The sequence below is a fragment of the Thamnophis sirtalis genome, unplaced genomic scaffold, assembly GCF_051295495.1.
Source record: "Thamnophis sirtalis isolate CommonGarterSnake01/CBP01778 unplaced genomic scaffold, rThaSir2_p1.2 scaffold_15, whole genome shotgun sequence".
In the NCBI taxonomy this organism is placed as follows: domain Eukaryota; kingdom Metazoa; phylum Chordata; class Lepidosauria; order Squamata; family Natricidae; genus Thamnophis; species Thamnophis sirtalis.
Window position 1 is genome coordinate 4,845,390 of NW_028261395.1, and position 24,929 is coordinate 4,870,318.

General features: G+C 39.9%; 1 protein-coding gene across 1 annotated transcript; it reads right to left on the minus strand.

The window, feature by feature from the left end:
* Positions 1 to 4,930: 4,930 nt before the first annotated feature.
* Positions 4,931 to 20,441, minus strand: LOC148042444 (lysosomal acid lipase/cholesteryl ester hydrolase-like). The gene is made up of 9 exons (XM_087702355.1): positions 20,346 to 20,441; positions 18,443 to 18,560; positions 17,558 to 17,756; positions 15,354 to 15,463; positions 13,836 to 13,972; positions 11,859 to 12,005; positions 10,881 to 10,952; positions 7,936 to 8,001; positions 4,931 to 5,217 (listed from the first exon to the last, which is right to left on the minus strand). The coding sequence occupies exons 1-9, from the start codon at positions 20,439 to 20,441 to the stop codon at positions 4,987 to 4,989; spliced, it is 1,176 nt and encodes a 391-aa protein (XP_087558481.1). The 3' UTR covers positions 4,931 to 4,986.
* Between the last annotated feature and the right edge of the window lie 4,488 nt (positions 20,442 to 24,929).

Sequence of the window (24,929 nt, forward strand, 5' to 3'; positions counted from 1 at the left end):
TTGCAATGGAATATAATTTGAATATCTATGTGCAAAATACATAGATTATAATTACAAGGTGCATAATCAAAAAGGTCTGTATACGCCCAGCAATGATCCTGATTATCTGTATTGCAGCTTCCCTAGCACACAGAGAGACATTGATTTCTTAGTTGCTCTTTCAATTCGATCTTTGTCGACAATGTATTCCACCAGACATTGTTTAAAGAGCAGGATCGAGAGGCAGAACTGAAATGCAAGCTTGATGTGGAACAGCTTGTCTTCAGGCCTTGTTGGTGCTTTATCACTGGAGGTTTTGTAAGAAGAGACCAGATAGTCACTTCTCTGAAATGGTGTAGGATCTCCTGCTTGAACAGGGGTCTGGACTATTTATTTATTTTATTACTTTATTTATTTGTCAAACATGTACAAGATAGCAGGTATAAGTATGAACATGGACATGAACAAAGGAAATGAATACAAATAAATGGGGGCAGTAAGACAGGGATGGTAGGCACTCTTGTGCACTTATGCACACCCCCTTTACGGACCTCTTAGAAATGGGGTAAGGTCCATGGTAGACAGCTTAAGGTTGAAGCTGGGAGACTTTGAGGCTGTAACAAAGGGTTCCACCACAAATGCGCGAATGACAAAAGCGCGCCTGACTAAACCGCGGTGACAAAACCGCGCCGACAAAACCGCGCCGACGAATAAGCGCTGAAGCGCGCCGACAACAGTGCACCGACAGAAGCGTGCTGCAACCTAACCCTAAAAATAACTCTAAACCTAACCCTAAACCTAACCCTAAGCCTAACCCTAAACCTAACCCTAAACCTTACCTTAACTTAAATCGCGCTTCTGTTGGCGCGCTATTGTCGGCGTGCTTTTGACATCGCAGTTTTAGCGCCGCGGTTTTGTCGGCGCGCTTTTGTCATTCGCGCATTTGTCGAGTCACGGTAACAAAGGAGTCAGGTGGAGCATTTCTGGTATTGACCACTCTGTTGCTGAAGTTGTATTTTCTGCAATCGAGTTTACCTTTAGCTTGTATGGATCGTTTGCCCATGTATTATTGTAGTTGAAGCTGAAGAAGTCCCAGACAGGTAAGACGTTGTAGCAGACAATTTTATGTACTATGCTTAGATCGGACCGCAGGTGGTGCAGTTCAAGATTGTCCAAACCCAGAATTTCGAGCCTGGTGGCATAAGGGAGTAGAGGAGTGGAGGACTCTCCTTGTGAAATACCTCTGGACCCGCTCAATTGTGTTAATGTCCAATAATACAGTGTGGGTTCCAGGCGGATGAGCTGTATTCAAGAATTGGCCTGGCAAAGGTTTTGTATGCCCCAGTTAGCAGTACAATGTCACCGGAGGTGAAGCTTCGCAAAATTAGGTTAACAACTCTTAATGCCTTTTTGGCAATGCTGTTATAGTGAGCCCCGGGGCTTAGATCATTTGAGATGAGTATTCCTAGGTCCTTGACAAAGTGAGGGTTATCTATGAGATCGTTTCCACCCAACTTGTATTTGGTGTTCTGATTATTATTATTATTTGCCAATGTGCAGGAGAGAGCATTTATTAGTTTTTTTTAATTAGGATTTATAGGCCGCCCTTTTCCCTGAGGGGACTCAGGGAGGCTTACAATCATTAGGGAGGGGGTGCAATTCAAAATAAACAATATGTGAGCAAAATAAAATAATAAAAACACAACTTGCATTCAACATTCAACACTCGGGTGGGGCAAATTAGAGGCTTATCCCCAGGCCTGTTGGGATAGCCAGGTCTTGAGGGCTGCGCGGAAGGCCTGGAGGGTGGTGAGGGTGCGTATCTCGACGGGGAGATCGTTCCACAGGGTCGGAGCTGCAACAGAAAAGGCTCTCCTCCGTGTAGTCGCCAGTCGACATTGACTGGCGGATGGGATTCGGAGGAGGCCCAGTCTGTGCGATCTTATCGGTCAGAGGGAGGTAATCAGCAGAAGGCGGTCTCTCAAGTACTCAGTTGAGATTTGGAGTTGCCAAATGCGAGACGATTCTGACACATAGTCAAGGTCACTATGTAGGGCAGAAGCATTGTCAGTGGTGTTAAATAATTTTATGTCACCAGCGAAGAGGATACAGCTGCTTTTAATATGATCGCATAGGTCATTGATGTAAAGCAGAAAGAGTGTGGGTCCTAAAACAGTCCCTTGGGGGACACCGCTGTTAACTGGTGCCAGATTTGATAGAGCCCTCCCTATTTTGACTATTTGTTGCCTGTTGGACAGGAATGCGGCTATCCACTAGTGCAGGGATCCAGAGATGGTGTAAGAACTTAGTTTCAACAGTAGTTTGTTGTGTACCACTGAATCAAAGGCTTCACAGAAGTCTATGTACATTGCATCTATTGCTTTACGCTGGTTAAGATGTGTGCTCCAAATGTTTCTACAGTGTAGGAGTTGGAGATTACAGAGCAAATATTTTTCTAAAACCAAACAGCGTGTTAGATATCAAGTTATTTGTCTCTATGTGGAGGGTGATGGATTGGTTTATTGTTGAGTCCATAGCTTTACAGATGACACAATAATGTGCCTTTGACCTGGGAATGCTGCCAGATGGGCCATGCCATTGTTAACAGTCACTTGCTGGACAATTTTGCTAAATTTAGTTGACAGATCTATGTCATGCATTTTGACCCTGTGATAATTTAGTCAGCAAATAGCTATATTCGAAAACTGAAATAAGGGTGTCTTCAGTAACTGAATATATAAATGCTTTCCCATTAATCTCTCAAACTCTGGCCTGGATTGAAAAAAACACTTATTGACTAATTTCCAGAAGGATTGGCAGATCAAGTTCTAGATGTACTAGCAAGAACAACTGAGTGTTCCGGCACATGCAGGAATTACTTCAGCTGGGTTGGTATTTGCATTGGGCATTGACACCAGCAAAAGGTTAGAACTTGAGTGAGCAGGTTTGTTGTCAAATCTGTAGCATCTCTGCCTCACCTGATGAAACTTCTCATCACAAGACTTCCACTGGTGACTCACACCTGACCCATCACAATGGGACGCTCTATGGGATGCTCACCTGACATGACTTTACCATCACAAGACCTATGACCACACAAAGCCCTTATAAAAACAGAAGAACACTGACATCCCTTAAACTCTGCTGACTATATTACCTAGCCAGGTAACACAATGCTTGGAAACCAACCTGCAAACTCAGAAAATCACCCCCACCTGCACATATGTGGAAAAAACAAAACACGCTAATACTGGAAGGATTGAAATAAAAGAGATCAGTGAAAGGAAGAAATGTTACTTCTATTGTATGTATATCATAAAACTGGCTTCCCCAAAAAACCAATCAGAAAAAGGGACATACTTTCAAGCACCAGTTCAACGAAGATGTCAGCTTTATATGTTAAAAGCATTCAATCAAACATATTGTCAGCCTCTGCTTTGCTGCTGCTTCGGCTGCCATTGAAACGGGGAGGGGGCGCATGGTATTTGCGAGGGGACTACTAATAGTGCTGGACAGGGGTGGGTTTCTCGCCCCGTTCCAACCGGTTCGGTTGGAACGAGGCCGGCGGCGTCCTCGCGCATGCACGCGGCGTCCTCGTGCACACACGCGGCACGTGCATGCATGCGCGCAGCGTGCGCATGCGTACTAGCGTCTGCGCGATGCTCCAGCTGCTCCTGGAGGATCGCGCAGACACTGTATGCATTCTGCGCATGGGTAGAAGCGCAGAATTCGTAAAAACAGGGTATGGAGCGGGTGTGCGGGCGCGGGCGGGCGCGGGGGGGGCTTCGCCGTTCCCGGAAGTTACTTACTTCCGGGTTCGGCGACCAACCGGATCGCAGGGACCGGTGCGAACCGGTCGAAACCCACCCCTGGTGCTGGAGGAAGATTCTGGAGTTTCTGCTGCCTGTCTTACTACGCATGCGGAGGAGGTTTCCCGCCAAGGCCAACGGCACCGACATTCCATCTTGGTGATGCCTTTCGAAGTTATCTCGCACCTGACACTTGGGAGAATTATGATTGGACTGTAACTGGGATGCCAGGGGGGTGGGGAATGGCTTATTCTATATATCATTTGCTTTCGTGCCTAAATAATCAGTCTTCGCTTTGCTACGCTTCTGATCATTTATAATTAGTAAAAGTACACTTGATTTCTATCAATGGAGTCTCGTGGTTTTCTTTCCTAACTATTCAATGGAGGAGTGCTGACACATATAATGCTTGAAGCTGCTTAATGGTCTGTCCACAGTACGCAAATGAGGAAAAAGATACTCACTCTGAAGAATTTGTATAATCAGTTTGCCCACTCTTGGGAACAGATGGCCTTAGGAGCTGATGGGGAGGAACGAGATATATTTGGTTTCTAAGGGGTTTTCCAGGGAATATTGAATTGATCTTTTCATTGATCCATGGAAAGGTATTATTTAATAGCAAAAAAAAACCATGAACAATAACAGAAACTTACAAGTGACATAGTAGCCTGAAATGAAGTAGCAATATTTATGAAAGGCCATTGTTCTTCAAAAACGTTTCATAAGACCCCAAAAACGGGGAAAAAACCCCATGTTTTAAAACTGGAATCAACTCTGAATGATCTGAATTTGAAAATGAACATGAATTTCTTACAAAATGTAAATGAAACAAGAACTTAATATCACAAATACAAGTAAAATTCAACAAGTAAAATGCTCATAGAATGTTAATAAATACCAGCTAACTGCTGAATTGAACCATTTGCTTTCATACAGTTTAAACGACTTTTTCCAAATTAATCTTTCTGGCCAACCTAAAGTATCCTGTAACTTCATGTTATTTAGACTAGGAAATGTCCATGTTTGCATGCATATAACTTTGAGTACATGCGTAACATAGCTTAATTAACTTTAAAAGTTAATTTCTAACATATTTTTCAATACAATTGAAACATCAGGTATGAAGAATTCGTGGCAAAAACAAATGAATGCTTTAAGATCTTGCTTCTTCTTTTACGTTCCACCTCTAAAATTAAGCCTAATACTTCTGCATTAGCTTACGTATATCTCTATATAGCTGTTGTGGGATATCTAGGCCCAAGATAGGATCCATGTGTTGCCAGTCAGGAATATTCTTATAGAAAACCAAGTAAGTGATTCGAGAAATCAGTAATTCAACGTCTCTTTGTGTTGCAACAATATCCTTTCCTCCACTCCACACAGCTACTGGTATTGTAACATCTTCAATTTTATAGAACAGAGGTGTTGTCTGTTGATGAAAAGAAGAGAAAAAAGAGCAATGGCTTGTTATGGATCAATTGCATGCTTAGGTATTTCCTATTTCAGAAATGTCAGGCCCTAGAAACTAATATTTTCACCTTATCCCCAGCACCAAAGGTTTGTAAGCAAAACTGCCTTCTAAGCAAGAATCCTGTATTATAAATTTATGTGGATGCTTGTTCGATTTATATCCCGCCTTCTTTTCAGGAACTCGTGGTAAGGATAGGATAGGAAGGGACCTTGGAGGTCTTCTAGTCCAATCCCCTGCTTAGACAGGAAACCCTAGCTGAGGTGGCGCAGTGGTTAAATGCAGCACTGCAGGCTACTTCAGCTGACTGCAGTTCTGCAGTTCGGCTGTTCAAATCTCACCGGCTCAAGGTTGACTCAGCCTTCCATCCTTCCGAGGTGGGTAAAATGAGGACCCAGATTGTGGGGGCGATATGCTGACTCTGTAAACCGCTTAGAGAGGGCTGAAAGCCCTAGGAAGCGGTATATAAGTCTAACTGCTATTGCTATTGCTATACCCAGTGGTGGGTTTCAAATTTTTTTGGAACCTACTCTGTGGGTGTGGCCTCCTTTGTGGGAGTGGCTTGCTGGCCATGTGACTGGGTGGGAGTGGCTTGCCGGCCATGTGACCGGGTGGGAGTGATGTCAATATGCTGCTCCAAATAAATGATTGGATTCCTTTTGAAACTTGGTAAAGACTCATGAATTAATTAGGGCGTTTGTCAGAACTTTGACAGGCTGCCCTGGAAACAGTGAAGGACCAGCCTATGGTCCCTCTGCCAGCAAAAATGGAGCTTGCAAGGGCTGAGGGCAGGCCTTCTGAGCTCTGCTTTTGCTGACAGAAGGTTGCAGGAGGCCGTCGCAGCTGGAAACGGGGCTCAGGAGTACTTTGCTGCAGTACCAGTTCTACGTGGGATTTTATCTAAGAGACACATGGACGTTCCAGTTTCAGAACTCAGTGCCAAAAAGGTTTGCCATCACTGTAATAGACTATTATGCATGCTTATGTGTTCCAAACTTTTTTTGAAAAGCCAAACTGCAATTAATATTGGATTTTAGGTAATATAGCAATAGCAATAGCAATAGCAGTAGACTTATATACCGCTTCATAGGACTTTCAGGCCTCTCTAAGTGGTTTACAGAGAGTCAGCATATTGCCCCCAACAATCTGGGTCCTCATTTTACCCACCTCGGAAGGATGGAAGGCTGAGTCAACCCTGAGCCGGTGAGATTTGAACCACTGACCTGCTGATCTAGCAGTAGCCTGCAGTGCTGCATTTAACCACTGCGCCATCTCTAAAGATGTGCCACCTTTCATTCTGAACAGCATATCCTTTGGCAGAACTGGTTCATAACTTTCATCTACTGCCATGGTCATGGGTGACAATTGCAATTCCTGGATCAGGAGACATTATATACTGTCACTCATGCTCCATGAGCTGCACCATTTGATTCTGCAATCTGCTACATGCAGGGCAGAAAAAAGGAAGAGGCATATTGACGGTTCAAAAGAAATTAGAATTATGGTGGTTTCTTGCCATAGCAAATGGCTGCATTTATAAGAGGCAAGCACTTGCTCGTTCCACACAAGGAGGAAGCACATTTTGCATAGATACCACTTTAAGGGGGATGGGGGGGAAGGTTTCTAGCAGTTGGAAGGGAAGGAAGTTAGAGGAATCTTATCAACAATGGCTTTGTAAGTGCTCTTTGGCTGAATTTACTTAGTCTATAGCAATAGCAGTTAGACTTATATACCGCTTCATAGGGCTTTCAGCCCTCTCTAAGCGGTTTACAGAGTCAGCATATTGCCCCCAACAACAATCCGGGTCCTCATTTTACCCACCTCGGAAGGATGGAAGGCTGAGTCAACCTTTGAGCCGGTGAGATTTGAACCGCTGAACTGCAGATAACAGTCAGCTGAAATGGCCTGCAGTACTGCACCCTAACCACTGCGCCACCTCGGCTCTTATCAGGAAGTCTGCTTCCTGTAGTCCTGAAATTATGATTCTCCCGCAGCTGAGGACTCAGATCAGTTCAAAGGGTGGGTATCTGCATACTTCCCTTTGTCTGAGTCTGGATCCAGCTAATTAGGTGAAGCCAGTTGCCTTTTCTAGGTGATGAAACCCAACTTAGCAGAACTGCTTCAGGATATCAGGAAGGCTGTCCTTCTGGCGTTTAAGAATAATGTGCTGTTGCCAGTTGGTCAATTTCCATAAGGTCTAGCAACCTTCTTGGAACTGTATTTAAATATAGCTGGAAAGCAGGTTTGTCAAAAACACTGGCAAGGTATGAAGACACCTACAAGACTGGATGCTCTCTCTACATCTCTTCTGAAAGACCTGATCTATAAATGGAGGCAGAAAACTCAGTGCATATACAAGCAAAGCAACAAGATTAAGTTTGGTGGGTGGGTCTCACTGTGTTAAGAGATTTCTGACCAAAGCTAAAGTATTATCAACTTGAGTAATTCTCTCTTAGAAAATAAATTATACACAATGAATACTCTATGGTTAATACTGATAATCATATAAATTATATGTATGAGTAATGTGGATGAGATAAAATACTTAATAAAAGCAATATTGAGCAAAGATTATGTTTATTTCTAGAAAGGCAAAACCCAGGGGGAAAAGATGCAGGACATAATTTAAAAAGTCAATAATTTGCATTTTTCAAGGGGGACTATTTACAGCATCCTTACTCTGTTATATATGGCTTTGTTCTTTTTGCCATGATCAAAATGTTTAAATTCCTTGGAATAAATAACCTAAAAGAAATGAAAGCTGGTTCAGTAGAAGTCATACAATCGCCAATATGTATTTAAATATTCTGATTCTCATTTCCAATGTTCTGTTGAGATCAATGCTATTGACTTTCAACATAAATTCCTTGTTACTAAGAATCATTTGTTCATTAAAAATATGACCTTTATGGAAGGCCACACAACATGGACTTTGTAGTATCAACTTGATAATTTCTAACATGCCTAAATGTCAATCTTTTAAAAAAACTGTATTTGTTATCCAGGTCAGAATGTTTTCTGATGTGTGTGTGGGAGAGGGGGACAGGAAGGGAGAGGGGGGGTTATGTTAATTGGGAATGGTTTGTCTGAGAACTCCAAACATGCTAAATTTTGCGCCCTACTTATGCCAGAGCTGATTGAAATGGACACACACATCACATGTTAAATTAATTGATTTTCTATGCAAGGGAATGGCTACTTTTGCCCTGTCAAATCAGCCTTTCCTTTGTATTTCCCTTTGATTTGTTAACTATAAAACAATGTAAACTGAATAGTTGGGTTCCCTCTTTGAGAGGAATCCTTTTTAATCCGAACATTCTGAATAAATTCTAACAAAATGGTCTTCTCTTGGTCTATTTTATTGGAAAAATATGCATGCTGAGGCACAAACTTAGAGTCATATTTGTCCCTCAAAATGCATATAGCTGTTGAAATTTATTTAGAAGAGTAAGAGTAATAAACTAATAAAATAGGTTAGTAAATTGCACAGAAAGAACATTTTTAAAATAAACAAATGATACATCTATTTATATATAGTATGCATATGCACTTGCATTACTGTGTGTGTGTACAAAAGCAACTTATAAAACAAACCACCCCAATGTCATACAGGAGCTCAACATTTAACATTTAAAATCCATGGGAGAAGGTGCTATCAAAGACCCACTTTGTGTGTGTCTGTCAGAAGGAATGATCTTGGGGGACAGAAGAAACAGATGCTATCAAAAATGGCAAAATTATAAACTCACACAAGACTGTTCCTAATTCTAACAATTCTAACAAAGATAAAAGGAGAGAGGAGGAAGCACATTCAAACTTGCAAGATTCTGTTATTATATAACATAAGTAATATTGGTCTGCATGACATTGATTTCCTAATCTGATCTATCTTGGGGGTGGCAGTTTGTTATAAAAAGTAAAAACTTTAATCAAAATTATTGTGCGTTTTCCTATTGCAACATTTGTGAATGATTTCCCCAAATGTAGGAAACAATGATCTCAGTTCAAAAACCATTTATGGCTTTATTTCTTTATCAAATTTATAGATTGCCTACCTGGGGTGGGTTTCAGGCGGTTCGCGGCGGTCCCCGCGAACCGGTTGGTCGGCGAACCCGGAAGTAAGTAACTTCCGGGAACGCCGAAGAGTCCACCCGCCCGCCCGCGTTTCTTACCCGGTTTTGACGAGTTCTGCACTTCCACGCATGCGCAGGACGCATACAGCGCCTGCGCGATCCTCCAGGAGCAGCTGGAGCATCGCACAGACGCTAGTACGCATGCGTGCACTGCGCGCGTGCACGAGGACGCCACCGAACCGGTTGGAACGGGGCAAGAAACCCATCCCTGCTGCCTACCTCAATCACAAAATAACTCTGGGCGGTGTAGAATTAAAAATGGTCCTAATTGTATATGAAACACATAGTTTAAATAGAGAGAAATCTTCCATAAGATAGATTTTAGTTAAAATTAACTTTTCTTTTCCCAACTTTCACCAGCAGAAGGCTTGAAAATCTGCAGCAACGTGTCTCACTCTTTAAGAATATTCTCTTATTCCTTTCTCCAGACCTGAGTATCAGCTCTATAAAGTAAACAAGACTGAACAAAACACTGCCATATAGGTCAGGATGGTAACAACTATAATTACATGAATTTAAATTTCATGTTGTTCCTGATACGGATTATTGATTGTGCAAAGAGTTTAATTAGTATGTAAGAAATATTTTCATTCAACAAGATGTAATAATATTGGGAACGGATTGATACTTAGCACTACCTCACTTAACACAAATTTCTGAATATGAATTTATCAACTCAGAATCTATTCATATAACATTTCTGACAGTTCCTGTTCAGATACTGATGAAATTCAGAATTTTAGAAACATTTGCAGAATCATCCTATATATTCTATGTGAGCAGTTGGCACTCAATTCATTGTAGCCCACTCATATATAAATTCCAAGATTTGAAACTTGGGGATTAGTTCTTAAAAATGCAGAAAGGAGGGAAATACTTCAAGAAATATATAAAATATACTTTATAATTATTTTTAAAAATAATTTATAGACAGTGTTAATAATATAAATATATAAAAATAAGTTCTTGCATACTGAAGAAAGCATTGTCAAATACAACACTGATTTTGTCTTGCAGGGAAAATGTAAATTACACTCATATATAAATTCCAAGATTTGAAACTTGGGGATTAGTTCTTAAAAATGCAGAAAGGAGGGAAATATTTCAAGAAATATATAAAATGTACTTTATAATTATTTTTAAAAATATTTTATAGACAGTGTTAATAATATAAATATATAAAAATAAGTCTTGCATACTGAAGAAAGCATTGTCAAATTCAACACTGATTTTGTCTTGCAGTGAAAATGTAAATTACACTCATATATAAATTCCAAGATTTGAAACTTGGGGATTAGTTCTTAAAAATGCAGAAAGGAGGGAAATATTGCAAGAAATATATACAATATACTTTATAATTATTTTTAAAAATATTTTATAGACAGTGTTAATAATATAAATATATAAAAATAAGGTCTTGCATACTGAAGGAAGCATTGTCAAATACAACATTGATTTTGTCTTGCAGTGAAAATGTAAATTACATGTTACCTGCCCCCAATGAGATAATGTTTTAACAGATGTGAAATCAGGAAATATCCCAACATAAACATCTGCTCGACTCTGGAAAACAAGAGGAATTTACATGTTAATATCTATCCATATGTTGTTCATACCTCCTAGTTGATGTGAGCAACAGCAGCCTCTGGTAGTTTGCAAAGATAGCGTGAACACACTTAGAGTAAAACTAGGTTCAGTTGCCCTAATAGCAATAGCAGTAGACTTATATACCGCTTCATAGGCCTTTCAGGCCTCTCTAAGCGGTTTACAGAGAGTCAGCATATCGCCCCCAACAACAATCTGGGTCCTCATTTTACCCACCTCGGAAGGATGGAAGGCTGAGTCAACCCTGAGCCGGTGAGATTTGAACCGCTGACCTGCTGATCTAGCAGAAGCCTGCAGTGCTGCATTTAACCACTGCGCCACCTTGGCTCTTCCTACAGACCAAACTATGGCCAGACTGATTTATCTTACCAGTATTATTACATTTAGAAAGGAATACTATATGTGACATATATGATGAATAAAGCTACTAATCATTTGTAACATAGAATTCTCACACTGATAATGAGGATACCATTATATAAGCACAACCTGAGGGTAGATTAACAAGAAATTCGTTCCCTCCCTGTACTGAATGGACTGTTGCAACAAACAACGAAAAGCCTGGTCAGCTTCAGCACATTATCGCAGTCTGATTTAGCATGAGTAGCTGATTGGCAGTTGGAATACTGCCAATCAGCTGTTCTAGGCTGCGGGGATCGCCACAGCACATCGCCACAGCACATCGCCGCTGATCGCCACCTCCACATGTCGCAACTTCAACCGTTCTTTTGTTGTGTGCAACGAAAGAAAAACAAGTATGAGATACTACATTGTTGTTGTTTGGATGATTTAAGGTGTTATTTTCCTTCATCTTCCCACCTCCTCTACAGAAATTACAATAAAAGTAGAGCTAACTGTACTTACCGTATTTAGGTTTTTTTTATTATGTCCTCCCATATAGAAAATGCCTTGAAGGCAAAGCTTATCAAGCATGGCATGGCTACATCCATAGGCCAGGAAGGTTTTTAATCTGTTACTTAAAATGTAATATTCCTTCTTGCCCCATATTAGCTGTAAAATAAAAAATGCATAAATATTAAGAGTATCTTCCTTTGCCTGCTGGTAGTCCTTGCTTAATGACCAGTCTCATAGCAACCATTCAAACTTATGACAGACCTTCCAAAAACTACTTATGATCCAGTTCTGATGGCTGCACACACATTCACAAGACCACATTTTGGGCACTTAGAAACCAGCTCACCAACCTGACCATGATTTACAATGTTTTTTGCCTGTTTCTGGCCTTTGGGGCTGGTTTCCAGCAAAAAAACACCCATAGGAAAATGTGGATTCACTTAAGAACCATGGTGTTCTCCAGGGGTGGGTTTCTCGCCCCGTTCCAACCCTTTCAGTTGGAATGGGGCTGGCGGCGTCCTCGTGCACGCGTGCAGCCCACGCATGCGTACTAGCGTCTGTGCGATGCTCCAGCTGCTCCTGGAGGATCGTGCAGGCGCTGTATGCGTCCTGCGCATGCGTGGAAGTGCAGAACTCGTCAAAACCGGGTAAGGAACGCAGGCGGGTGGGTGCGCCCTTCGCCGTTCCCGGAAGTTACTTACTTCCAGGTTCGCCGACCAACCGGTTTGCGGGGACCGCCGCGAACCGGTTGAAACCCACCCCTGGTGTTCTCTTAACGACCTCCACAAAAAAGAAATAAAATTGGGTCCAATCCAGTGCCTCGAGGTACATCATTGTGACTTACAGCGCAAATTCTGGGCTTCATTATAGTAGTACATTAAGGACTACCTGTACATTAAATACAAACATTAAGTCTAAAAGTGTCTTCAGTGTCCACCCACCCCCCAATGGCCCAGTAGGATACTACCATGAATGGTACTGAAAGATTTTAAAATATCAGAATTTTTGAAAAAGATTTAAAAAGATCAAGATAAAAAGACCACATCTGGAATTCTGCCTCTAGAAGAGCAACTAAGATGATTAAAGGACTGGAGACTAAAATATATGAAGAACAGTTGTGGAGAGTTACCATCAACATCTTATAGCCCTCCACAGGCCAGACACAGAGAGTCAAAGGGCCAGATATATCGTGGCACGACAAAACCGCGCTCGACTAAAGCGCGCCCGATTAAACCGCGTCACTGATGTCATCAACAGGGCGACAACAGCGAGCGCGGAGAAAGAAGGGCGCTTTAAATAGCTTTGAAAGCAAGCCGATTCAAGTTAAGGTAAGGGTTAGGTTTAGGGTTAGGGTTAGGGTTAGGTTAAGGGTTAGGGTTAGGTTTAGGGTTAGGTTAAGGGTTAGGATTAGGTTTAGGGTTAGGTTTAGTGTTAGGTTAAGGGTTAGGTTTAGGGTTAGGTTAAGGGTTAGGTTTAGGGTTAGGTTTAGGATTAGGTTTAGGTTTAGGGGGGGTAGGTTTAGGTTTAGGGGTTAATTTTAGGTTTAGCGTTTACAGCGTGCTTCTGTCTTCGCGCTGTTGTCGCCCTGTGATGACGTCAGCTACGCGGTTTCGTCGAGCGCGCTTTAGTCGAACACGGTTTTGTAGTGGAACCAGATATATAAAGCCCATAAAATTCCCAGGTCTGTTCTAAAGTATCCAGGCAGTATCAACTAAAACTGAAAGTTTAACACAATTAACCTCCTTAGCAATATTCTGGTGATGAGAGAGTCATTATAGGTAATTTAAAAATTAGTTAGAATTGATTTATTTTTTCTACTAAAACCAGGTTATGTTAAAATTATCAACAAATAAATCTCAGCGAATGCACAAATCATCCTTTTAATACATTTTTCAAGAAAACTGACAGAGAGCCTGCTTTTTCAAAACTTCTGTATGAAAAAAAAAATGAGTTTAATATGCTAATAAAAATGAGAAATATACTTACTTTTCTTAGACCAGCAGGAATTTTTCCCAGTGCTTTGGGAAGTCCTGTAATACCCCTTAATGTGTAAGCAGGAGTAAAACACAATAAGAGTTTCACTTTTTGTGCTAGGCGGGGCAGGAGTGAAAAGGCAATAAATCCTACAAAAGAGAGGAAGAATTTAGCTTTTAGACTGCAATATCTGTATTGCTTTTTATATACCACTACAAGTTTTATTTCTGTTTCGTTTTAACTTTTGGACGGAATCCTGTAGTGCATTTTCGAGAGTCTCTTGTTTCCTGTGAAGGAAGGAAGCTTCTCTAAAATTCAGGCTTAAGATCAGGAGGAGTTATGCAACCTCAATGAGGGGCTGGCAGTGTCTATTTTATTCAAAAAAGTAGCATGAGTTAAGGCTAGATACTCAAACAGTGCCTTTCTTTCCCATAAAACTACTAGGAATGAACATGTGACCATGTGACTATATGACCACTTTGATTGTTCCAGGAAATAAATTTGCCTGTAGGAATCTAACCTTTTGCAAATACAAAATATACATAGTTCATAACATAACATTCTGAGATGTGCCTACCAATGACGTCCAGGATTTGACCATATATAGAAAGAACTTCTCTGAGCAGTAGATTAGAAATTGTACTTTTACAGGCTGTCTTTACTCACATGCTATTGCTCCTCCTGCCTTTGTCCTATCTCAATAAAAGGGGCTCTCAGATCCCCAATCTGGGTCGCTCCATCCTGAGAAAGATCGTGTCCTGGCTTTTCTCCACATTGGCCTCATGGACGACCCACGGGAACGTTACAGCAGTTAATCTAAGCAGCTTGGCTCTGATTTTGTAATTTGAGTAATTGTAACTTGAGTAATTGAATTAAAAAGCTGAGTTAAGAAACATATCTAATTGGGGAAAACTTGGGGGTGAAATGCTACCGGTTCGCCCAAACCGATAGTAAAAAAAAAATGCTACCGGTTCAGGTGAACCGGTGGTCAGCTGTGCGACAATCAGCAGTGCTGCATGGTTTAAATAGCTAGAAATCGTGTGGCACAGCTGATTGTCGCACAGCTGATTGTCAAAATGTTTTTAAAAACTTTTTAGCATTTTTTTACTACCGGTTCAGGTGAACCGGTAATGAAAAAATCTCCCGGAAATCTTACTTTCTAGCAAATCTAAATCACAGCTGTTCCCCCCTCGCTGTTCTCTTTACCTGTGCAGACTCAGAAAAAGCTTCTTAGCACCTGCGAAGTGAACCGGTAGCAGAGTATTTCAGCCCTGGGCAAACTGATAGCAAATCTATAGCTCTCAACTCCAATAACATTTTTAAGGGTTAAAAAATATTTTCAAAGTAGGCCCCTAACATTCTAGTTTCTGAAACCTCCAAAACAAGATCAATAGAAATCTGTGTATAGGATAATAGGTGTAAAAACAAAACAGCAATCTTCTGACTAATATGCAAGAAAACATTGTTTTTTTATATTCTTATCAAATTGTGGCAAGAATACAAGAGTACATATATACATTTTAAACTTACCTAGTGTTCCTCCCTGGCCGTGGCCAAAGTAATATAATCTATTTTGCTTTGTTTTCTGCAGAATGAATGCTATAGTTGCTGGGATATCATATATAGCCATTTCATGAAAACTGTTAACAAAGAGACACATAAACAAAAGTCAGTGAGGATCCTGCTCATCTATGCTACCTTCTCTGGATCTTAGGACAGAATTGCAATTTCTCCCTACCTAAAGGCAGAGAAAGAGAAAGGCTAGCATAAGGCGCTATGGAAAGTGGAGATGTCAGTAAAAGCCAAGCACTCAGTCAATCCTACAAAGGGTCTTGGAACTAGGAGTCATACAACCAGAATGGAGAGGTCATCCCCACAGCAGTCCAATGTGTTCAATTAAAGCTTGGCAGATTCCTCTGAGAGGTTTCCTGTTTCCTGTTACAGTTATACAGTAAAGCACATGGTGACTGTGCACGTTGTTTGTTTTGTAGAGCTAACAATGAAAGAAACTTTGTTGAATGATAAGTTGGATTGATTTTCATCTAGTTCTGCTATTTGGTTTCTTGGTGTAGCATCAGGCCAGCAAGTAGAATGCAGGGGAAGATAGAGTTTCTCTGTCCTTTATCGTCATCCCAAAGTAAACATAAAATTCAGAATTAGTGTAGCCTTGAAGGCTTTAACTTGGCATATTATTGTTGTTGATCTAGGACCAGCCTGGGATTTCATAGCTAGCATGTCCTAACTCAACCTATAAGTGAAGCAAGAGGTTCAATTTAGAATTTATTTCAGATTGAACACAAGAGGGTGGCCTGCCTTTTGAGGGAGCCAACACAATCTCTGTTGTGGCAAAATTACCAACTGCTGAAATTGTGGGAATCTTAGGAGATCTTTTTTTTTCTTCATTTGAGATGGAGGAAAAAATGTGACAAACAGGTTTTTATGTGGGAAGCCTGGTCGTAACATGATACATCTTTGTTGAAACATTCAACTGGCTGCCAATTAAGATGGATTACATTTAAGTGATATAATGCCATAAACACTCCGCTCCATAAACATTCAGATATTGCTTTCACCTGCTTGATTGTCAAAATAGATAGGTGGAATATTGCTGGATATGATCAGAACTATAGAATGCTATTTTGAACTTAGCTGTAGGCATCCTTTTCCTGTCATGGCAATGCTTTTGTCTCCTGAAGTTCATTGGGCTCTTCTAAGCACCTTAACGAACGTTAGATAAGTGCTTTTGAATTTCTTTTCCTTTCCCTTCATTTTTAACGTCTATATTTCTATATTATTTTTAGCTTATCATGTTTATTATGCATTGCATATTTTCCAAATCATGATGTGGTGCTTTCCTACAGGGAGTATTGTAAAATGATTATATAATATCTCCCTTGAACATATGATATACGCAAACTCCTTTAATTCTTGACAATTTGCACTTAAAATCTACATACACATCAGAGGTGGGTTCCTACCAGTTCGCACCTATTCGGTAGAACCGGTTTGTCAAATCTACCGAACCGGTTGGAAGAGGTTCCACCCGTGGACCCGGAAAGCAGGCCACACCTACAGAAGAGCTTCCAACAATTTTTTGAAACCCACCACTGGTCCTTGGATATGATTATTCTACACTATCATTCTCATATTTATAAAACTCAGTGCCTCTGTGAAAGGTAAGGATGACTAGTGCGTTTGTGGTGCAATCAGAATATTGTGTGTGTTGAAGTTGTTTTAATGCAAACCAAAGATGCCTTTTAAAAAACAAGTTTACATCCTATTCTTATGCATGCCAGCGCTGTGTGTGAGGTAATTTAAGGTGGTACTGACAAGTGTCGTCGGCATCTTCATATCCGGTCACATGGGCGGCAAGCCACTCCCATCTGGTCACATGGGTGGCAAGCCACTCCCACAAAGGAGGCCACACCCACAGAGTAGGTTCGAACATTTTTTGAAACCCACCACTGATACACATCTATATTTACATACAAAATCCAGTACTGGAATGTATATAATGTTAAAAGAAAAATTAAATTCTAATATTTTCTAATATTTAATTTCTAATATTCTAATATTGAAAACTTTGGTGTTAGCCAAAAATCTCACATTCATACCATGCTTTCAGTATATATTGTTCATAATTCCATAATTTAGTCAAATTTTTCACATAGATATATGTGTATCTCCTTAACATTTGCTATCCATTGTCCCTGTGTATTCTTTCTTGAATTTACCTGAATTCCCAGAATTCTTCTTGGTCAATTGAAAATTTCTGGTGGCTTCTAGACCATGTGGTCCCTCTGATATTTATTATCCAGACATCATAGCCGGCATCTGATAGAAAAAATCCCAGACTGTTGCTGGGAAGATTTGCAATCCAACATCTCCCTTCAAACAGCAAACCATGTACTAATAAAACAACTGGCTTAGGCCCTGGGAAAGAAATCATCAGTTTATTACTAATTGCATATTAGCTGTGTTGTATACAGTATATATCATCCTTGTTCATCAAATTATTGAGAACAAAGGAGTTGTAGAAATACAGGAGTAGGACCTACATTCTGCCACTACCGGTATGTACACAAAAATGTTAAAAGTTTGAATAACCAAAGACTACTCTGAATAAATAAACAAACATCAAGCTGTCTATATTTTTGCTAACTATACAGAGTGATTTGCGTATGGTGGCTCTAATCCAGATATAAGGATTAACTGGGCGTGTGCTAGGTGCAGATTAAATTGAAAATTCCCTACGGTAATTTTCCAACCATCTAATGACACGGCCCATATTTCTGGAGAAGCCTATACAATACTTCTCAACAATTGTAAAAGCATTTGAGTAGTGTGGATTTCTGAGTTTCGTTGTTTGTTTGCAGATGTTTTATTGCCCAACTAGGTAATATCATCAGTGCAAGTGGGGTTTGTCCCTAATATTTTTTCCCCTTGGTAATTTCTTCATTAAGAGTATTGGTTTCCGCTTAATTGTTTGTTCTTAATTGCTGTTAATCTGGGTGTTATGTGGCAAGCAATATCCTAAGTATTAGCTTTAATCACTTCTACTGCATTTATCACTTTACATTTATAAATGCTCCCTTTGAAATACTACTTTATAGATATACCTGTCAGATGAGGAAAAAGTCTTCGGGAAATAATTCTGTTTAACTTAAGATAATAGCCATCATCAGTCAGGACTTCATATTCTTCACTGGAATATCCCCAGTACTGAATAATTTGAGGCTGCAAATAAAATATTCTCTTTGGCCAAAATCAATTATATAGTCACTATTGCTCATTAGATCAAGAACTCAAAAGATTCCTAGTTCCTATATTAGAATTTTCAATGCCAAAACAAAGCCAACATCTTCATTTGTAACTTTAATGAGAGAACAATTCTAGAAAAAATTACAATATAGAAAGGGCAGAAATGATTAATATTGGGGGTATCAAAACCAGTCTTGCTCCAGATATTAGAATCTTCACCTCTGCTTTGCTCTGTTAACATCAATCTGTGAAATTAGGCATTTTACAGAATGCCTAGAAAATCTACAGCCAGGGGTCCCCAACTCCAGTGCTGCGGCCCAGTACCTGGTTGTGGCCCATTGGGAACTGGGCCATGGAAGTGGCAGGCGAGTGTGGGCACTTGGTGCCGCTCCACTTGTGCAAGCAGTGAGTAAATGTGTGCATGCACGAAGCTCCATTTGTGAGAGTGGCAGGCGTGTGTGCCTGCCACTTGCAAAGTGGGGCTGCACAGGGGTGCACACTCACCCACCGCTCACATGGAACCATCCCCTCTCCCTTACACGCCTCCCCCTGAAAAAGTATAAAATACTCTTACTAAAATGCCATTCTAGCCTTCCTTGTTGCAACAGGTAGGTCAATAGTGGTCTTTTTCCTCTTTTTTCTTTTTAAATAAGAAAGTCCTAAACTTCATTTTGCATTTCTTCCTTCACTTTCATATAGGTCTTTTCAATAAAGGGTTAGCCTTCTCTGCTGCTGATCCCTTTTTGTGGAACATCTTGGTCGCAGAATTGAAGAAAACCTCTAATTTTTTGGCCTTCGGTAAAGGGATCACAAATTGGCTCCGAGCTCTTCAGTGGTGGGCTGCAGGCAGTACGCCTCGGTACGGGTGTACTGGAGCCTGCCCGGAGCACTGAGTACCGTTCCATTCCGGTGCTCCAGAGGGCCCACCCACTTGCCTGCGCTCCTTACCTGCCCTTTAAAGCCTTTGGCGCTTCTGCGCATGTGCATGGCACATACAGCACCTGTGCAATGCTCCACCAAGCAGCTGGAGTGTTGCGGAGGCTTACGGAGGTGTTGCTGGAAGGTAATAACACATGCATGCATGCCACATGTGTGTGCATGCACTGTGCCCGTTCACGTGGAGGACGCTGGGCCCCAGTTGCAACGGGATCCGGAACCCACCACTGGAGCCCTTGCAATTAGCAATAGCAATAGCAGTTAGACTTATATACCGCTTCATAGGGCTTTCAGCCCTCTCTAAGCGATTTACAGAGTCAGCATATTGCCCCCAACAACAATCCGGGTCCTCATTTTACCCACCTCGGAAGGATGGAAGGCTGAGTCAACCTTGAGCCGGTGAGATTTGAACCGCTGAACTGCAGATAGCAGTCAGCTGAAGTGGCCTGCAGTACTGCACCCTAACCACTGCACCACCTCGGCAATTGTGAGGCTGGCTAGTCCTTTGAAGTCTCCATCCCACCTGTAATAATTGAACACTAAATGGTAATTTTAGGATTTTGCCCCCCTTTTGATGTTTAATTGTCATTATTCTATAAATCCGAAATGTTTAACCCTAATTTCATGTTTAATTTCTAATGTTATCTTTATACGGTTTTATTTCTCGCTTATATTATATTGTACACTACCCAGAGCACCTCTTTGAGGGAGACGGGCAGTTTAGAAATATGAAATATAACTAACTAAATAAGTGAAATTGTAAGCATGATTTTAGTGTGTGGATTCAATGTTTTGTTTTCAAAGGCATCCAGATAAGCAACTTACAATCGTCATGAATTCTTGAGGATTCAAATGGCTTACAGATCCTTCTGAATGTTCAGCCTGCTGCATTAAGCATATCATTATAAGAAACAGCCACATCTTTGCTCTGTATAGATTAATAGCAGAAAAAAAACATTGAAACTCTTCAAAAATATATTTTTTAGAATGAGTAGTTGGTTCCCATTCATTTGAGCCCGCCACGGTGGACAATTGACAGTAATTTGGCATGGGGAGGAAGAAGCTAGATATGCACATGTTGTTTCCCAAACTATAATTATTGTAATTGTTGTAGTGTGCTTTTGAAGTAAATAATTGATTTCTGTTACATACCATATCCTAACTGAACAAATTATTATTGTACATTTAGAAGCATATTTTTGTACACTGTTTTTTTGTTTGTTCCCTTTTTCATCCCCTTTTTATCCTCTTGGGTGTTTTTTATACTCACTCCCTTAAGCTGAACAGAAGTTTAATTCAGGGTTTGCTTTTATAACCCAGAAAAGAAGAATGAAAGAGAAAACTTCCTTCCTTCCTTCCTTCCTTCCTTCCTTCCTTCCTTCCTTCCTTCCTTCCACATTTTAGTTAAGCTTTACTTCTGCTCTCTCCTTCCCAAACATTTCAGTCTTTTCCACCAGCCAGATCACTTTTTCTGATTTTACTAGCTCCTTGGTGGGATCCTAACCATCTTCTTCCAAAGCTCCATTAAAATTCTTCCTTGATTCTAAGGAGAGGGGGTAGGAAAGAGGAAGAGCAGGAACAAAGGAGAGGTAAGGGAAGAAGGAAGGGGAAGGAGAGGAGGAAGGAGGAAAGTAGAGAAGGGAGGGAGGGAGAAAGGAAAGGGAAAGGAAAGGAAGATGGAAGAGAGAGAAAAGGAAGGAGAGAGGGTAGGAAGGGAAAGAGGAAGAGCAGGAGCAAAGGAGAGGTATGGGGAGAAGGAAGGGGAAGGAGAGGAGGAAGGAAGAAAGTAGAGAAGGGAGAGAGGCTGGAAAGAAAGAGGTAAGGAGAGGAGGATGGAAAGGAGAGAAAGAGGAGGAGAGAGGGTAGGAAGGGGAAGAGGAAGAGCAGGAGAAAGGTACAGGAAGAAGGAAGGGAAAGGAGAGGAGGAAGAAAGTAGAGAAGGGGGGGAGGGAGAAAAGAAAGGGAAAATAAGGTGGTGTTACAACAGGAGGAAGGGATGGTAAACAAAGCAACCCAAACTGTATATTATAACCTATTAAATGAAATAATAAATGTATAAGAATGATAAACGTTAAAACACCTGTAACCAAACGACATGCTGTATGTGATGATGGGGTTTTTTGTGTCTGTGTGTGTGTGTTTTCATTGTTGTGTGTATGTGTTGTCTATGTAATAAAAATAAAAAAATTAAAAAAAACCTCTTCCTTGATTTCCTACAATGTTGCCAGTCCTCACAGCACAAATACACCACCAATCAGCCTGACATTTTACATATTTCCTCTGAAAGGACAAAACTGCCCCCAGATTATCTGAGGAAACAATCTCCTATCGGGCCCTTTGCAAGGAGTGGTATACAGATAAAGACCGTTAATTCCTCTCCCCCATCCCTTTACTATAGTTCTTTCTTTTCAGATTTTTATTGTATTATTTTTTCTGCAGTTTCTACTTTTATTTTTTATTTTCGTATTATTTTATCACCACCCTCACCTCCCAAAGAAAAATCCTCAGCCTGGAACAAATTTTAACACCTGGATCAACACCGCCTCAGGCCACTTTGGCACAGAATAAAAAGACAAGGTTTCAACTGAGTACCCAGAGCTGCCATCTTGACTTATTTCTTTAATCCCCTCCTGAGAACACCGCTGGCCTTCCATATGTATTGAATCACAAGCCCCATCATCCCCAGCCAGCATTAATAACCGTATCTGCCCAATTCCAATAAATAACCTACTGCATAAATATATAATGTAAGTGTAATTTCATGGAAGTGGGAGACATGTCATACTTACCAACAAAAAAAAAAAAACCAATGGTAATATTTGTTTAAAGAAGGAGAAATGGAAAGAAGACCGAGGGAATAACCCCCTTTCTTTAGAAGTTCTTCAAAGTGTTGTAGCCTTGTAAGTCCTCGGACTTACGAATGACAGCTCAGCGGCAGCCAGGCGCGTCTTAGCCAATCAGACGCGCCTGCCGGTTGCCGGGCTGTCATACGCGAGTCTATTGGTTGAACTATTTGACAGCCGAGTATAAAAGGCTGTCAGACGAAGGAGAGGGGCCGGTCTACTCACAGTTGATGTTCTATTCGTTCTTGTTTGAATAAACGGTTCAAGGTTACCTCAGACGCCTCCTCGTATTTTCTACCGCCGATTTAACACAAAATAACTGAAGGGTGTGTGTGTGTGTTAATGTTTCTCCCCAAAAGACATGAAAACAGTTTTAACTAGAGAAGGAAGCTTCTGTTTGGCAATACACATTTACTTCATGTGCTTCAAACGCCTTAATCTCTCGCCAGCATCATTATTCTGGCTTATAATTATTCAAAATGCTTTCACAAACGGCAGGAACGATTGACTGTACATTACCCACTGATCCTATCATTAAGTAATTAAAATTCCTGGCAATATTACACCAGATTTACAAAACCACTCACAAAGGTGTGGTTTTTTTGTTTTTTTTTTACAGCCTCAGCTGAAATGTACTGTACATTTTGATTTTTAAGAAAAGGCTTGGCCCAAATTGTGGATAGCTAACATCCCTCAAGTGATTACTGCAATATTTTACACATCTGTGGGCCTCACTAGTCTAGATAGATGAAATAGACTAGTCTAGATATATGAAATATACTCAACTATATATATGTGAAATATACTAGACTAGATATATGAAATATAATAGTCTAGATATTTGAAATATATTAGACTATATATATATGTGAAATATATATATGTGTGTGTGAAATATACTAGACTAGATATATGAAATATACTAGTCTAGATATATGAAATATACTAGTCTAGATATATGAAATATATTAGACTATATATATATGTGAAATATATATATATGTGTGTGTGAAATATACTAGACTAGATATATGAAATATACTAGACTAGATATATGAATAAGCTAGTCTAGATATATGAAATATACTAGTCTAGATATATGAAATATACTCGATTATATATATGTGAAATATACTAGTCTAGATATATGAAATATACTAATCTAGATATATGAAATATACTAGACTAGATAGATGAAATATACTAGTCTAGATATATGAAATATACTAGTCTAGATATATGAAATATATTAGACTATATATATATGTGAAATATACTAGACTAGATATATGAAATATACTAGACTAGATATATGAAATATGCTAGCCTAGATATATGAAATATACTAGTCTAGATATTTGAAATATATTAGACTATATATATATATGTGAAATATACTAGACTAGATATATGAAATATACTCAATTATATATATGTGAAATATACTAGTCTAGATATATGAAATATACTAATCTAGATATATGAAATATACTAGACTAGATAGATGAAATATACTAGTCTAGATATATGAAATATACTCAATTATATATATGTGAAATATACTAGTCTAGATATATGAAATATACTAATCTAGATATATGAAATATACTAGACTAGATAGATGAAATATACTAGTCTAGATATATGAAATATACTAGTCTAGATATATGAAATATATTAGACTATATATATATGTGAAATATACTAGACTAGATATATGAAATATACTAGACTAGATATATGAAATATGCTAGTCTAGATATATGAAATATACTAGTCTAGATATATGAAATATACTCGATTATATATATGTGAAATATACTAGTCTAGATATATGAAATATACTAATCTAGATATATGAAATATACTAGACTAGATAGATGAAATATACTAGATATATTGGTTGTTCCCGTTTTTATCTAAATAAGGGCAGCGAAACAGAGATGGGAAATAGGATTCTTCTCTATAGAATCGACTTTGAATGATACAGCTTGGTGATTTGGGGATTATAGCAATAGCAATAGCAGTTAGACTTATATACCGCTTCATAGGGCTTTCAGCCCTCTCTAAGCGGTTTACAGAGTCAGCATATTGCCCCCACAGTCTGGGTCCTCATTTCACCCACCTCGGAAGGATGGAAGGCTGAGTCAACCCTGAGCCGGTGAGATTTGAACCGCCGAACTGCAGAACTACAGTCAGCTGAAGTAGCCTGCAGTGCTGCATTTAACCACTGCACCACCTCGGCTCTGATGAATGCACATCGGCCCCAAATCCCAATTGTTCAATACTCAGAACATGTGTGGGTGTCTCAGAGAGGCTTCAGTACGCAGCACTAATATTAAGGGGAGACGTTTTGGAGAGGACAGTTTATAGACAAAATGGTGAGGGGAAAATAAAATATCCGGAGAAAATTCTGCAATGTGGTTTTCGGGCTTTGTGGAGTAAGAGAAAAATGCCTTCTTCTTTTTCGGGGGGGGGGGGGACAATAGTCTTAGCACCATTTATTTTCCTATGCTATTAAATGTTCAGAGCTGTTTTTGAAATGCTAATAATGGAATGCAAATGT

Excerpts from the sequence above, each read along its gene's own strand:
- LOC148042444 (XM_087702355.1), bottom strand. The coding sequence starts at position 20,441 with ATGTGGCTGTTTCTTATAATGATATGCTTAATGCAGCAGGCTGAACAT. Across the intron at positions 17,757-18,442 it reads ACTTTTTCCTCATCTGACAG|GGCCTAAGCCAGTTGTTTTA; the intron begins GTATATCTATAA and ends TTTCTTTCCCAG. Across the intron at positions 5,218-7,935 it reads ACAAAGCCATATATAACAGA|ACAACACCTCTGTTCTATAA; the intron begins GTAAGGATGCTG and ends TTTCATCAACAG.